The 14,249-nt window shown below is 47.4% G+C and overlaps 1 protein-coding gene across 3 annotated transcripts in view; it reads right to left on the bottom strand.

Annotated features, from left to right (window-relative positions):
- The window catches only part of JPH1 (junctophilin 1), a 101,996-nt gene extending 98,798 nt beyond the window's left edge, over positions 1-3,198 (bottom strand). For 2 of the 3 annotated variants that reach the window (XM_083187311.1, XM_083187312.1), the window contains exon 1: positions 2,540-3,198. In XM_083187311.1, coding sequence (XP_083043437.1) covers positions 2,540-2,921 — 382 coding nt within the window. In that variant the 5' untranslated portion in view covers positions 2,922-3,198. The remainder of the gene's footprint in view (positions 1-2,539) is intronic. The other variant, XM_083187310.1, reaches the window with a different exon arrangement.
- Positions 3,199-14,249: the final 11,051 nt, after the last annotated feature.

Raw genomic sequence — 14,249 nt, 5'->3', positions numbered from 1 at the left:
TTTTCAAACTCAAGGGCAGATGTATTAAGCCTGGTGAAGTGCTAAAGTAGAAGGATATAATGCAGCAGCCAGTCAGCCCCTAACTGTTATTTTTCAAACTCATTATTTAACTTGGTGCGTTATCACCAGCCACTTTATCACTTCACCAGAGTCTGTAAAATGACAGTTAGAAGCTGATTGGTTAGTACTTTATCACTCTCCAAGCTTTGATAAATGTCCCACTATATCAGTGCTACCCCTTTCACTTCTCACACACTTCTCACTGTGCTGTGTGAAAGGGCCTCTAGAAAAATCCCAGCATCCGGGAAAGCTGCTGGGCTGCCCCCAGCTTTGTTCTGTGACGTGAATGGTTGCCGCACACCGACATCCATTCACCTCCTCCCAGCCTCTGCTGCTGTCTGCACACACACCGCAGACAGCAGCGGAGGCTGTACACGGCCCCTGCCCAACCTCCAGACTGACCGCAGGACGCTGCGGACCGGTGGGATGGGCTCCCCAACTGGTGCGAATGGGTACCTGGGTTGGATGACCCGGGTTACCCATTTACACGACCCCTGACTGAGCATTTTCCGGGTCACACACACAAAGAACAGGACCCGGGTATTTTTTTTTTTTACCCCATTTACACCAAGCCCCAGCCAGTAATAACCTGGGTCGAGGCTCGGGTGTAAAAGAGGTATTACTAAAGGAAGAAGGAGGTCAGTGTGAGGAATGTGAAATGCACATTGTTGTCCACTTGTATAACATTAATTCTCGCTGTATACGTACACAGACATTTGTGCAAATAACCGCCACCTAAACCAGCACTTATACAATGATCTCACAAAGCGACACGCCAACTGCACTTGATAAACACTTATGTACAGCCTCTCAGCAGATAAATTGCACACAATGAAATCAGTTACAAGTACATATTTTCATTTACACAAATTATATTTTACAAATTATAGAAAGGATAGGTTATTTACGTTTAGAACACGCGTAAAATGTGCGATTAAGCATTCAGCCGTGTCATGTCTCCAGAAACCTGATCACTTGCCACCTGCTAGACCCCAAAAAATACCAGAAATTCAAGTTTATTATGGAAAGTAACCTCTTTGCTGCCAGGAAGCACAACTGTCCGGCAGAGAATACAAACACACACACACAAATCCACAGCAGTAAATTCAGGAAAGAGGGGGCAAATCTTCAACTATAGTACCAGAAGTAGCGGCTGTGCATTGCTTTGGTAGGGACGGGAGTTTTAATGAGGAAAATGTACTTATGCGCAATCCTTGTGTAATAATAGCACCAGCTTCAACAGACTTTAAGTTTAGAGATTCATTCAGGACATTATAATAAATTCATAATTGTATCATTTGAATCACAGAGAAACACAATCTGAAAAAGATTAGCATAAACAAATCATAGGATCAGGGAGGGTTCTCTGTGGAAGTGATATACAGCATAATGTCTCAAGACTAGATATAAATTTAATGTAATAAATTCAAATAACATAACTCTTCCTTTAAAATGTGCATGGTGTCTCATAATGGCCTGCAAGCAAGGGGTGACAGAGCATGCTGGCACTTGTAATGTTAAAAATAGTTGGAAGGCTATAGGTTGCCTATCTGGGAGTGGGAAGAAATAACACAGTGACAGGTGTCAGCTGTACTTGGGAGGCTGGTCTCCTGCAGTTTGCTATCTGTGTAGGCCATGCTCATTCCAGTGCTGGGCACAATTCTGTGAGGGGTTGCGCTGCTGCTTTTTCAATGTAACATCTACATTGTCCCTACCAAGTTTTATATTTGGACCGATTGTCGTGACCCCCTAACTAAATGTCAGAGGGAGTGATGATAGAATGTGTATAATACTCCCTGCGTTTTACATTGACCCCAGGCAGGGTGGGGGACTGGCGGAGGCTGGCACAGGTTCAGAGCTGCCTGAGTGACTGGCAGAGGTTTACATAGTACTGCCTAGGGACTGTCTGGGTAACCAGAAAAGGGACATACTAAAGTAGTGAGACTAACTGCAGAGGGTCATACAAAGTAGTGCCAGGGTAACTGGCAAAGGGTTAAAAAAATAGTGCCAGGGTGACCGGCTGCCTGGCATAGGAGCATCCATACTACTGGCCCGGGTGACTGGCACAGGAGCATACACTGTTCTGCTCAGAGCGACTGGCACAGGAGCATACACAGTTCTGCCCCAGGTGACTGGCACAGGAGCATACATACTACTGCCCCGGGTGACTGGCACAGGAGCATACATACTACTGCCCCGGGTGACTGGCACAGGAGCATACATACTACTGCCCCGGGTGACTGGCACAGGAGCATACATACTACTGCCCCCGGGTGACTGGCACAGGAGCATACATACAACTGCCCTGGTGACTGGCACAGGAGCATACATACTACTGCCCTGGTGACTGGCACAGGAGCATATATAATATACTACTGCCCTGGTGACTGGCACAATTGAATACATAGTAATGACTTTCACAGTGCTGCCCGTGAGACTGGCACAGGGTAACCACACACAGTGCTGCCATGCTGCTCACCTCCATCTCCATAGGTCTCGATGCCATACCCGTCCTGCAGCCCGTTACTCCACGTCCCCTCGTACCTGGCGGCCGGGGTGCACAGACTCTGGCGGACCCCATAGCGCCCCTTGAAGCCATGGGACCACTCTCCCCGGTACATCCACCTGCCCTTGGTCTCCACGCCCAGCCCATGCCTCTTGCCCTGCGCCCAGTAGCCCAGGTAGGTGTTGCCGCTGGGCCAGGTGTACACCCCGACTACCTCGAAGCCGTGCGACCAGGAGCCCGAGTACTCCCCCTGCCCCTTGGGCCCCGTACAGATGCCGTGCCCGTGAGCCTTGCCGTCCTCCCAGCCGCCGCAGTACGTGCCGCCATCGTCGAAGTCGAAGCGTCCGCCCGTCATTCAGGGGAGCTGGGTCAGGGCTGGCACTGCCGGCGCAGGTGACTCTCCGAGCGGGGCAGCAGCTCCTGTGTGCCGGCGGCGGCATGCACTATCCTCCCGTGTCCAGGCGCGGCACGCACACCCCCCGCATCCCACTCACAGCACCGAGCACCCGGCCAATCCCAGGCCGGCCCCGCCAGCATCATCCCACTCACCCCGCCTCCCGCCGCCCGCTCTTACTCACACGGGGCAGCAGCGCGGGGTCCCCGTCCCCGAGAGTCCATGCTGAGACTGCGGGATGGGGCTGAGCTAGTTGGAGCTATCCCGGGTCACTGCGGGAAAACAGGCCTCGCCTGATCCTAACATGGACTGCACCTGTTACTGGCACCTGGGGAACACCTTGCCCCCATACACTGGCATGTGTGCCCTGGAGTATGCTGCCCTACATACACTGACATGTGTGTCCTGGAATAGGCATCCCCTCATACACTGACATGTGTACCACTCCAAGGGGAATATGCTGTCGCTGATACACTGGCATCATGTGTGCCCAGGAACTCAATGCTGCTCATATACTGATGTCTGTGTGCCAGTGCAATATGCTGCCCACATACAATGACATGTGCACCTAGGAACCCCTTATACACTGATATGTGTGCCAGTGCAGTATGCTGCCCCCCATGTGCTTACATGTGTTCCAGGGATTATGGTGCCCTACATACACTGACGTGTGTACCTAGGAACCCCTTATACACTAATATGTGTGCCAGTGCAATACGCTGCTTCTCATACACTGACATGTGTGCCAGGGAATATGGTGCCCTACGTACACTGACATGTGTGCCAGGGAATATGGTGCCCTATATACACTGACATGTGTGTCTTGGAATAGGCATCACCTCCCAGGGAATATGCTGTCGCTCATACACTGGCATGTGTGCCCAGGAACTCACTGCTCCTCATGTACTGATGTCTGTGTGCCAGTGCAATATGCTGCCCACATACACTGACATGTGCACCTAGGAACCCCTTATACACTGAAATGTGTGCCAGTTCAGTATGCTGCCCCCCATGTGCTTACATGTGTTCCAGGGAATATGGTGCCCTACATACACTGACGTGTGTACCTAGGAACCCCTTATACACTAATATGTGTGCCAGTGCAATATGTTGCTTCTCATACACTGACATGTGTGCCAGGGATTATGGTGCCCTACATACACTGACGTGTGTACCTAGGAACCCCTAATACACTAATTTATTAGCAGTTTCTTATATATATAGCGCAAACATATTCCGCAGCGCTTTACAGAGAGAATATTTAAACACTCACATTAGTCCCTTCCCCAGTGGAGCTTACAATCTATATTCCCTACCACATACACTAATATGTGTGCCAGTGCAATATGTTGCTTCTCATACACTGACATGTGTGCCAGGGAATATTGTGCCCTACATACACTGACATGTGTGTCTTGGAATAGGCATCACCTCCCAGGGAATATGCTGTCGCTCATACACTGGCATGTGTGCCCAGGAACTCACTGCTCCTCACATACTGATGTCTGTGTGCCAGTAAAAGATACTGCCCACATACACTGACAGGTGTACCTAGGATCCCCTTATACACTGATATGTTTGGCAGGATATGGTGCCCTACATACACTGACATGTTTACCCAGGAACCCCTTATTCACGTATATGTGTGCCAGGCAATATGCTGCTTCTCATACACTGACATGTGTGCCAGGGAATATGGTGCCCTACATACACTGACTTGTGTACCAGGGGGATATGCTACACTTCATACACTGATGTGTTCCCAGGGGCCCCTTATACACTGATATTAGTGGCAGGGCAATATGCTGCCCCTCAAGCCCTGACATGTGTGCCAGGGGAATATGCTGCCCTACATACACTGACGTGTGTCCAGGAACTCACTGCTCATCATAAACGTATGTGTGCCAGGGGAATATGCTGCCCTACATATGCTAACATGTGTACCCATGAACCTTTTATATACTGATGTGTACCAGGACAATACAGTATGTTGCCCCTCATACATTGGCATGCATGCCCAGAAACTCAATGACCTTCATATACTGGCATGTGCCCTGGAATATGCTGCAGCTGCCCTACATGAGTGCCCAGGAACTCACTGCTCCTCATACACTGACGTGTGGCAGGACAATATGTTGCCCCTCATACATTGGCATGCATGCCCAGAAACTCACTGACCTTCATACAGTGACATGTGCCCCAGGAATATGCTGCAGCTGCCCTACATGAGTGCCCAGGAACTCAATGCTCCTCATACACTGACATGTGCCAGGACAATATGTTGCCCCTCATACATTGGCATGCATGCCCAGAAACCATGCATACAGTTTCATGTGTATCTGGGAACACAATTGCCCTCATCCACTGACATGTTTGCCACTACATATACTGATATGTATGTCCTGCATCCCCTCATACAGACACTTTTGCCCTGGTACATCCAGCCCCGGCCTACACACTTGCATGTGTGCAGGGGAATAAGCTGCTTTTCATACACTGACGTGTGTCTGGTACCATGCTGCCTTCCCCAAACTCTGATGTGTGCCTCTGAAAATCCCCCCCATATACACTGACATGTGTACCCTGGAATATGCTGCCATCATACACTAAGGGCCTTATTTTGGTTCACTACTTCTGGCAAATTCCTTCTTAGCTGGACAATACGATGTGCACTGCAGGTGGGGCAGATGAGACATGTGTAGAGACAGTTAGATTTGGGTGGGTTTTACTTCAAAGTGAGATCTATATTGCAGTGTAAAAATAAAGCAGCCAGTATTTACCCTGCACAGAAACAAAATAACTCACCCAAATCTAATTCTCTCTGCACATGTTACATCTGCCCCACCTGCAGCGCACATGGTTTTATCCATCTAAGAAGGAATTTGCCACTGAGCGTGCCCTTCTCTCCATACGCTGACATATGTGCCATGAAATATGCCCCAATAAACTGGCAAGTGCGTGGAAAGGGTATGGTAAGGCGGTCCGACAGTCCGGAGTCCGAAGGTCAGTATACCAATATCGGAATCCCGATCGCCGGTACTCCGACGGGGGTAGCGCAAAGAAGCCTCTTGCATTATACTAGACCATTGCCATATCACTACATACCTATGTCATTCATATATGTTTATGACTTTATTTGCATTGTGACAAGGAATCACATACACTGGATAAGATGAAAACTTGGTCTTTATTTTGGAGCAGGTAAACAGCATAGGCAGGGACGGTTACAGCATTGCAGCATACAGGTGTCACAGCATAGTACAAACTCCTTAGTATGTTCCAGTGGCTCACACACAAGCTATCACTTGGCTAGCTATTCCACCATCACCATGACCACCTGCCCTGGAAACAATATATAAGAAAGTCACAGGAAAGTTAGGAAACCTGAACTGGATCTACTGTAGTTTTCCTGCTGCTGCTGCTCTAAAATCTGGTCTGGATTTTATTTATTTATTAGCAGTTTCTTATATAGCGCACACATATTATGCAGCGCTTTACAGAGAATATTTGAACACTCACATCAGTCCCTACCCCAGTGGAGCTTACAATCTATATTCCCTACCACATGTACACGCACACACAGACATTCTACTAGGGTTAATTTTGTTGGAAGCCAATTAACCTACCTGTATATTTTTGGATTGTGGGAGGAAACCGAAGTACCCGGATTTTCCACATTCTCCTCATTAGGAAATATGCTGTACCTGCCACAGAGTAATTAGACGATTATAACTGAAATTTCTCTTTCGTCCATCCTGGTGACACAGCTTGTCCTTGGGATGTAGGAGGGTCCGCAGGAGCCAAGGCACCTATGCTGACTTCTTTGAGAGCAGGCTCCTCCCTTCTGCATCCCATGATGCTTCAGTTCGTTTTAGGTGCCCACAGGAGTGGGTGCTGTGCTGAAGTGGCTGCTGTCTGCAGCCATTTTGTGAGAGTAGCTAGGTGTTTTTTATTTTATTAATTCACTAGTTAGTACAGGCTTTCCAGTGTGTTACTGCTACTAGAAGTTCACATGTTACTTCTACTAGAAGTTCACACACACTGAGAGCGCAGCAGAGGCTGACAGAAGCTTCAGCGCTCTGTGTGAAGAGAGACGCAGCTGTGTCTAGACGCAGCTGCGTTACCTACATGGCACTTCAACCTCCGTTGCAGAGAGGTTGTCCTGGGCCCCGGGGGTGTCCTGAACCGGGTCCTTGCATAGAAGGGGATCGTGGGGGATGGACCCCCGTGATAGCGGCTTCCATCTTGAAAGGCTTATAGACTGAAATCCCACTAGGGAGGTATCATCTATTACAGGAGTCCAGCGCTGCTGGACAACTCAGAGTGTTCCCTGTCTGGGGGAGTCACTGGAGGTGAGGAGAAACACTTAGTAGGAGTGGTTGATGGAGGAAGGGGGCCAACAGGTTTCCCTCCTTGCTGAAGCAGAGACTTAGGGTGAGATTTAATGGGATGAGAGATTCAGAAAGTGAGAGATTTGGTGAGAAATCGCCAGATTTTTTTAAAGCGGCAATCATTTACACTTCAAAATCAAACGGGTTTTGCTGTGTAAATGATTGCCGCTTTAAAAAAATTGGACATTTCTTACCAAATCTCTCACTTTCTTAATCTCTCATCCTATTAAATCTTACCCTGGGTCTCTTCCTACACTATGTTTGCCCTGAGGAAGGATACGATTGCCATTGCAACCCCTTACACAAACAGGCTGGGAATAGGCAGAGAGATAACTTAGAAAAATCTCCTCAGCCTTTTTTCCTCCCAATCCTTCGGTGACCTCTATTAAAACTCCATTTCATGGAGTTCCTGCTTATTGCAGGGTATGCAGAACACTACTTGGTGTGTCCTTAAAATGACTGCATTCAAGGAGCAGTATGCAAGGCTCCTGGGGTAATTTACCCCAGGCACCCCTTATTTACACCTCCCCTGCTGAATTTAAATTCTGATAATGAGGTGTGTGTCATGGGAACACCTTAAGGGAAGTGATCCTTTCTCTGATATTGAGTATTTGATTCTAGCAGCCAAGCAGGCTTTGAATCTCTCAGAGGAGAAAAATAAGTGCCAGCGCAGAGTAATTTAGAGACTGCGCAGGGATATACAGTTACCTTTGCCCTCACATGAGAGTATGGTAGTGTCACTTTGGAAAGCATAAAAGATGCCTGATATCAGGTTTCTCATGCCCAAAAGGTGGCAATTATATACCATAGTGCTATAAAAGCATAAAAACTTGGGAGAAAAGTCCCCTCTGGTGGAGGAGCCTGTGGCCCGATTGTTTATTCACTGCCTCATCTGTACAAGGGGGTGCTGTTTTTTAAGGACCCTATAGAGAAAAAAAGATTGGAGGCTGTCGTACGGCTGGGAAAAGGGGTAGGTTTTTTACCTTACACCCTATCAAGACATCTCCTTGGATATTCTAAAGCCATGATACAGTGGGCTTATGCCTGGTGTACTCAACTTCAGCCTCACATAGTAGTTTTTGTGTTGACCGAACTGTTAAAGTGAGCTGCAGAGTACTTTTGTATAGCTGCGAAAGAAGCGCCAATATGGCATAAGGGCTGCCAGCTCTCTGCTTGATGCTTGGAAAGCTGACAGTGAAGCCAAAAGGTCTCTGGAGGTTTTGGCCTTTTATGGAGCAATTCTGTTTGGAGTGGAACTCTAGGCCACCTTTATACAGACCACAGGGGGAAAGAGCTCTTGCCTTCCGGCCATGTCTAAGCATTCAGTGTTTAGGGGTGCATCCAATAAGAACACACAGGTAAAGGAAAAATGCCTTCTAATATAGGAAAGGCGGTACTCTTTACTTAGAAGGGCGCCCACGATTTTGATCGTGGGCATCGTTAGTAAAAAATCTCGGGCATCTCGGGCATTGAATGCACTCAAAAATCGGGGGCGATCAACCGACGAGATGCCCGAGATTTCCCATAGGGAACAATGTTAAATGTCTCAATTGACCCAATTTTCCTGTTCAATGCCTCAATTGACCCGATTTTTCCATAGGAAACAATGTTAAATGGGCCACAGAGGCCAAATAGGCACCCTGAAGTGTATAATGGCCACCCGAATTGTTAACGCCACCCCACGATCAACGTCAACCCGATGCGTGGCGAGCGCAGCGAGCCCGCGAGGGGCGGCGGTACGCGTCCTACGACCTTTTCATACCCCCACTATCCACGTCGGCGTGGAGTTGAGAATAGAAAGTGTGGCAAGCGCAGCGAGCCACCGAGCCCGAAGCGTGGCGAGCGCAGCGAGCCCCGCGCGGGTACGCGGACAGCTGTGAAGCCCGCGAGGGGACGCGGATACCTGTGAAGGTATCCGCGTCCCCTCGCGGGGCTCGCTGCGCTCGCCACGCTTCGGGCTTGGTGGCTCGCTGCGCTCGCCACACTTTCTATTCTCAACTCCACGCCGACGTGGATAGTGGGGGTATGAAAAGGTCGTAGGACGTGTACCGCCGCCCCTCGTGGGCTCGCTGCGCTCGCCACGCTTCGGGTTGACGTTGATCGTGGGGTGGCGTTAACAATTCGGGTGGCCATTATTCACTTCAGGGTGCCTATTTGGCCTCTGTGGCCCATTTAACATTGTTTCCTATGGAAAAATTGGGTCAATTGAGGCATTGAACAGGAAAATCGGGTCAATTGAGACATTTAACATTGTTCCCTATGGGAAATCTCGGGCATCTCGTCTGTCGCATCGCACCTGATTTTTTAGTGCATTCAATGCCCGAGATGGCCGAGATGGGCGCCCTTCTAAGTAAAGAGTACCGGAAAGGCTCCCAGATCATGTTTTGGGACCTGGAAAATGGACCACCCGTCCATTAGGAGGTTAATTCCTCAGCAGAATGGGGTGGAGACTCCCTGTTTTGGAATCAGGGGAGGAGAGGTCACCTGCAGTTTCTCAGAGTTACAGAATCTAGGGGGCGGCAACGTCGCTTTTCAAGAGGGGATGATGATCCCGGTGCATCAAGGAGGAAGAAAGAAAGGATTTTATTCCATTCTCTTTCTTTAGTCCCCAGTCCGGACGGTTCCGTCAGACCCATTCTAAGCCTGAAGTCTTTAAACTTACTTCTGTGGATGACTCTCTCTTTAGGATGGAATCTCTGAGGTAGGTGCTTGTAAGCACAGAGCCTCGAGGGTTTCTAGCGTCAGTGGATGTCCAGGACGCTTATTTACTTGGGCCTGTAGACAGTGGTGATCAATTTTTTTCTGAGTTTCGCAATAGGAGAAACTCATCTGCAGTGTGGGGCTCTAACTTTGGGGTTAGCCACTGCTACGAGAGTTTTTCACAAAAGTGATGGCTGTCATGACAGCAGCTCATAGACTAAAGAAATTCTGATTATTCCTTTATTGGACGACCTCTGGGTCAGAATTAGTTGCAGGTTCATCTGACAATGGTGGCACAGTTTTTCAGAGATAAGGGGTGGATGTTGATTCTTCATCTCTCTCCCCTCCTGGCTGCCGGGTGCAAAGTCTAATGTAACACCCTCTCAGAAATTTCTGTTGTTTGGTGTGATCTTGGACACACATATTCATTGTGTGTTCCTTACGGTGTCCAAGACAATAAAAACTTCACTGGTTGGTGCGGTCGATTCTCCATTCGCCGAATCTAAAAATTTGGCAGGGTTTAAAACTGTTAGGATATATGGTAGCGTCCTTGGAAACTCGCCTGTAGGTGAGTTTTTCTCTCAAGCCCTTTACATGGAACATTCTGACCTGTTGGTCAGGGAACCCGAAAACCGTGAAACAGGGAACTCTGTTGCTGTTTCAGGAGACAAGGAGCTCATTGATCTGAGGGACAGATCTGGAGTCTGAAAATGAAAATGGGGCGGTTTCTTCGCTCATGACCAATGCCAGTCTCAGGGCATGGGAAGGTAATGATTCTGCACCTCAGTGTTCAGGGTCTGTGGTCCAGAGAAAAGATCTATCCAGATCTATCAAATACATTCAACAAAGACACGGCCTTGGCTTATTTAAGTCATGAAGGCGGTACTCGTGGCAGGATGACTATGTGGATAGTCTCGCAAATTTTTCAGGGGAAAGAAGTGAACATGCCATATCCCTCACTGCATAATTAAACCTAAAGATGACATTTAACATAATTTATTTAATTAATATTTTTGTTCTTAATTTCCCAATAAGTTTCTTTTGGCCTAGTGGTGCCGTGGATATAATTCTGATACTACAGTATAATGTGCCGTGATGCAAAAAAGTTTGGGAACCACTGCACTACACTATTTGTCACTAGGGATGAAGGTGAATAATACCAAGGGATACTTTCAGGAGCAGAACAATCAATTCTCTATGGCCCTTATCCTGGTTGCAAGTTTGGCAGCCTTGCGAGTCCACCAAGGGCCGCCCGCCCCCCGCAGGTATGCAAATGGTGATTTGCATAATCATCCATTTGCAGCCTTGGGTGCGGGCATAGGCGTGCGCAGCACATTTTATTTGAGGGTGCACCATCAAATGGGTGTGTATAACACCGATCATCAGATTGGTCTACCATCATTTATTGGCACTCACTACAATATAAAACGTCTCAGCCACACCATAATCTCCTGCCTATTTCAGTTGTAATATTCTAATTAATCTGTGTAACAGTAATGCAAATAAAGTCAAAAACATATATGGATGACGCAGGTATGTAGAGATATGACAATGGTCTAGTACAATTAACAATGCAAAACACACAATTGATTGATGGGTGCTGATTTTAATTAGCAATTCTTTGGTAAAAAAAAGTATTGCAGGTATTGCTAGCGGCAGGGAGGTGTTCAAATTGGTGGGCACAGCATTAGGGGGTGCCTGTGCACCCCTAACACTCAATGTGCGCACGCCTATGGGTGCGGGGGAGAAATCATTTTAATGATTTCTTCAGCGCTCGCTGATCTGAGACACTTCTATGGACCTGCGGGCACCTTGTGCGAGGACAGGGTGGGCAGCTGACATCCGTTTACGACAGCTGCCGACCCCCCGCATCACCAGGCAATTTGCATTGGAATGCCCAGCGTTCTTGCTTCTGTATGTTCCCATATTTTATGACTGGATGCTACAAGCACTGGGTTTTCCTATCACTTTGACCATAAATAAATTGAGTTGGTCTTAGTCATAGGGTTGACTCAATGAATATCGACCACTGGAGATCGACAGGGCTTAGTTTGACACCTGAAATAGGCTGACATGGCTAAGGTCAACAGGGTTAGAAAGTCGACCAAAGCATTAGGTCCACAATGGGAAGGTTCACAGTCAAAAGGTCGACATGAGTTTTTCACATTTTTTGTCCTGAGTGTTGACATCGTCGACATGCACACCGTCCGGGTGTACCGCGTCCCCTTGCATGGCTCGCTGCGCTTGCCATGCTTCGGGCATGGGGCCTCGCTGCACTAGGCACACTATTATATTCTCCCACCATGCCTTAGTGAATGGTAGGGGTATGAAATAACGCCTGTCGGCACAAATCGGCTTAAAATAATTGTGAAAAACTCAATCTTTTTGACTGTTGATCTTCTCATTGTCGACCTAATGCTTGTGTCGACCTTCTGACCCTGCCAAACTTAGCCATGTTGACCTATAAACCCTTTTGGCCTTCAGTGGTCGACCGAATGTATGTTGACCGTCATAGGGTAGAACTAGTGAATGTATCCCGTTTCATATCTGTATGTAATCTAGGAAGTCTGGGCTGTTCCGCAAGGGTCCTACTGATGCTTAATGGAAATAAACATAATTTCTCATTAAAGTTTCTTTCATCTTTGCACTTCTGTAACAATTTATCCTCTGGCATAACAAATGGGAGCAGGCCTGAGAGCCTATATCAAGCAGCAATAACCTATATAGAGATGAGAGAAGCTCATATTCTGTCATCAAACGGCCCTGCAAATAAATGTCCGAAAATTACCTTTATCATGCATTACTTTAGTACATGCCGGCCATGCTGTGTGATCTATAAAGCAGGCAAAAAACCCATCTCAATATAGACATAAACAAATAACAAGGAAAATAATTGAAACCCTTTGTTCCTCATGGAGGGAATTGCTTACTAGATGTATGACAGTCAGCAACGTCCAAGAGTTTTGTGCAGTTTTTATTTTGCAAACAGGATACACATAAAAAGGACATTTTAGAAGCTTAATTGTACTGAGATACAGACTGTGGGCCTGATTCAAACCTGTTCACTCAGCTGTGTATGTTCACAGCCTAGAATACAGGTAAACCCCACCCCCCACACTGCGCAATTCTCTGCATTTGCATGCGAGGGGATGTGTACACTCACTTGCATATCCCCTCGCATGTGGCCGTATGGGTGAAAAATCATTAGATGGTCGTCATCCATCAAATCATTTTTTTTTTCCCGTTCGCAAATAAAAGTCTAACTGACTTTTATTTCCGACGGAGGTGGACGAATTCGGGGCGTGTGCTGACGTCATGTTATATCAGCCACCCGCCTGAAACAGGCATCGACACAATTGTGTTCACAGGGGAACAGTTTTATGGGGACATCTCTAGCCCCCTGCCCGCCCCCTTCACAAAGTGCCTAGGTGATACTCGCCGACGGCATTCACACAGGGGGTCTGCACAGGTGCATATTCACGCATGCACAGACCCACAAATTCGGGCCAGGTCAGAATCACCCCCCGTGTATATTATTTTCAGTAAACAATTCAGGGTTGCCAACTTTTACAGTCTCCTCTCCGGGAGAACCCCGGAGAGGAGACTGTCAGCATCACTTCTGGGGGCGGGGCCTGATGGAGACATCATCAGTAGGGCGGAGTGGAAAAACTGAAATTGAGAAATTCAAAATCGGCTAGTGTGGAAAAGTTGTGACTTGACTTGAATAAGAAACGTGCAAAAGCATTTTGATCTGAGTCAATATCTTCTGTTCTGGCAAGAGGCCTGAAGTTTCACTTTTTTGGTGAAAATGACGAAAACTATGAAGATGCTCCGATCTTGGTAAAATTATGTCAGGATGTCTTAGAGTGGTTCATTAATATACTTTAGCATAGTAAAAGAGAGTACGAGATTGTCCTAGTGCAAAGTGAATGACTTTGGTTGGAGAAAAAAATCCCTAATAATTGACCCATTTTCATGGTCACAATTGTGAATATTGTGTGTTTTCTCTGAACGTGTTTATAATAGAAGAAGCACAAATACTTTAAATGGAATTTCGGTGACACTGTGTGAAATATAACTGCATAATGGCCCTTAATCAGACCTGATCCCAGTACAAATTTGTTCTCAAAATGGGCAAAACAAATGCTGCATTGCAGGTGGGGCAGATGTAACGTGCTGAGAGAGTTAAATTTGGGTG

Source organism: Crinia signifera, chromosome 5 (genome assembly GCF_055691185.1).
Source record: "Crinia signifera chromosome 5, ASM5569118v1, whole genome shotgun sequence".
NCBI classification, from domain to species: Eukaryota; Metazoa; Chordata; class Amphibia; order Anura; family Myobatrachidae; genus Crinia; species Crinia signifera.
This window is presented reverse-complemented; position numbering and strand designations above follow the sequence as displayed.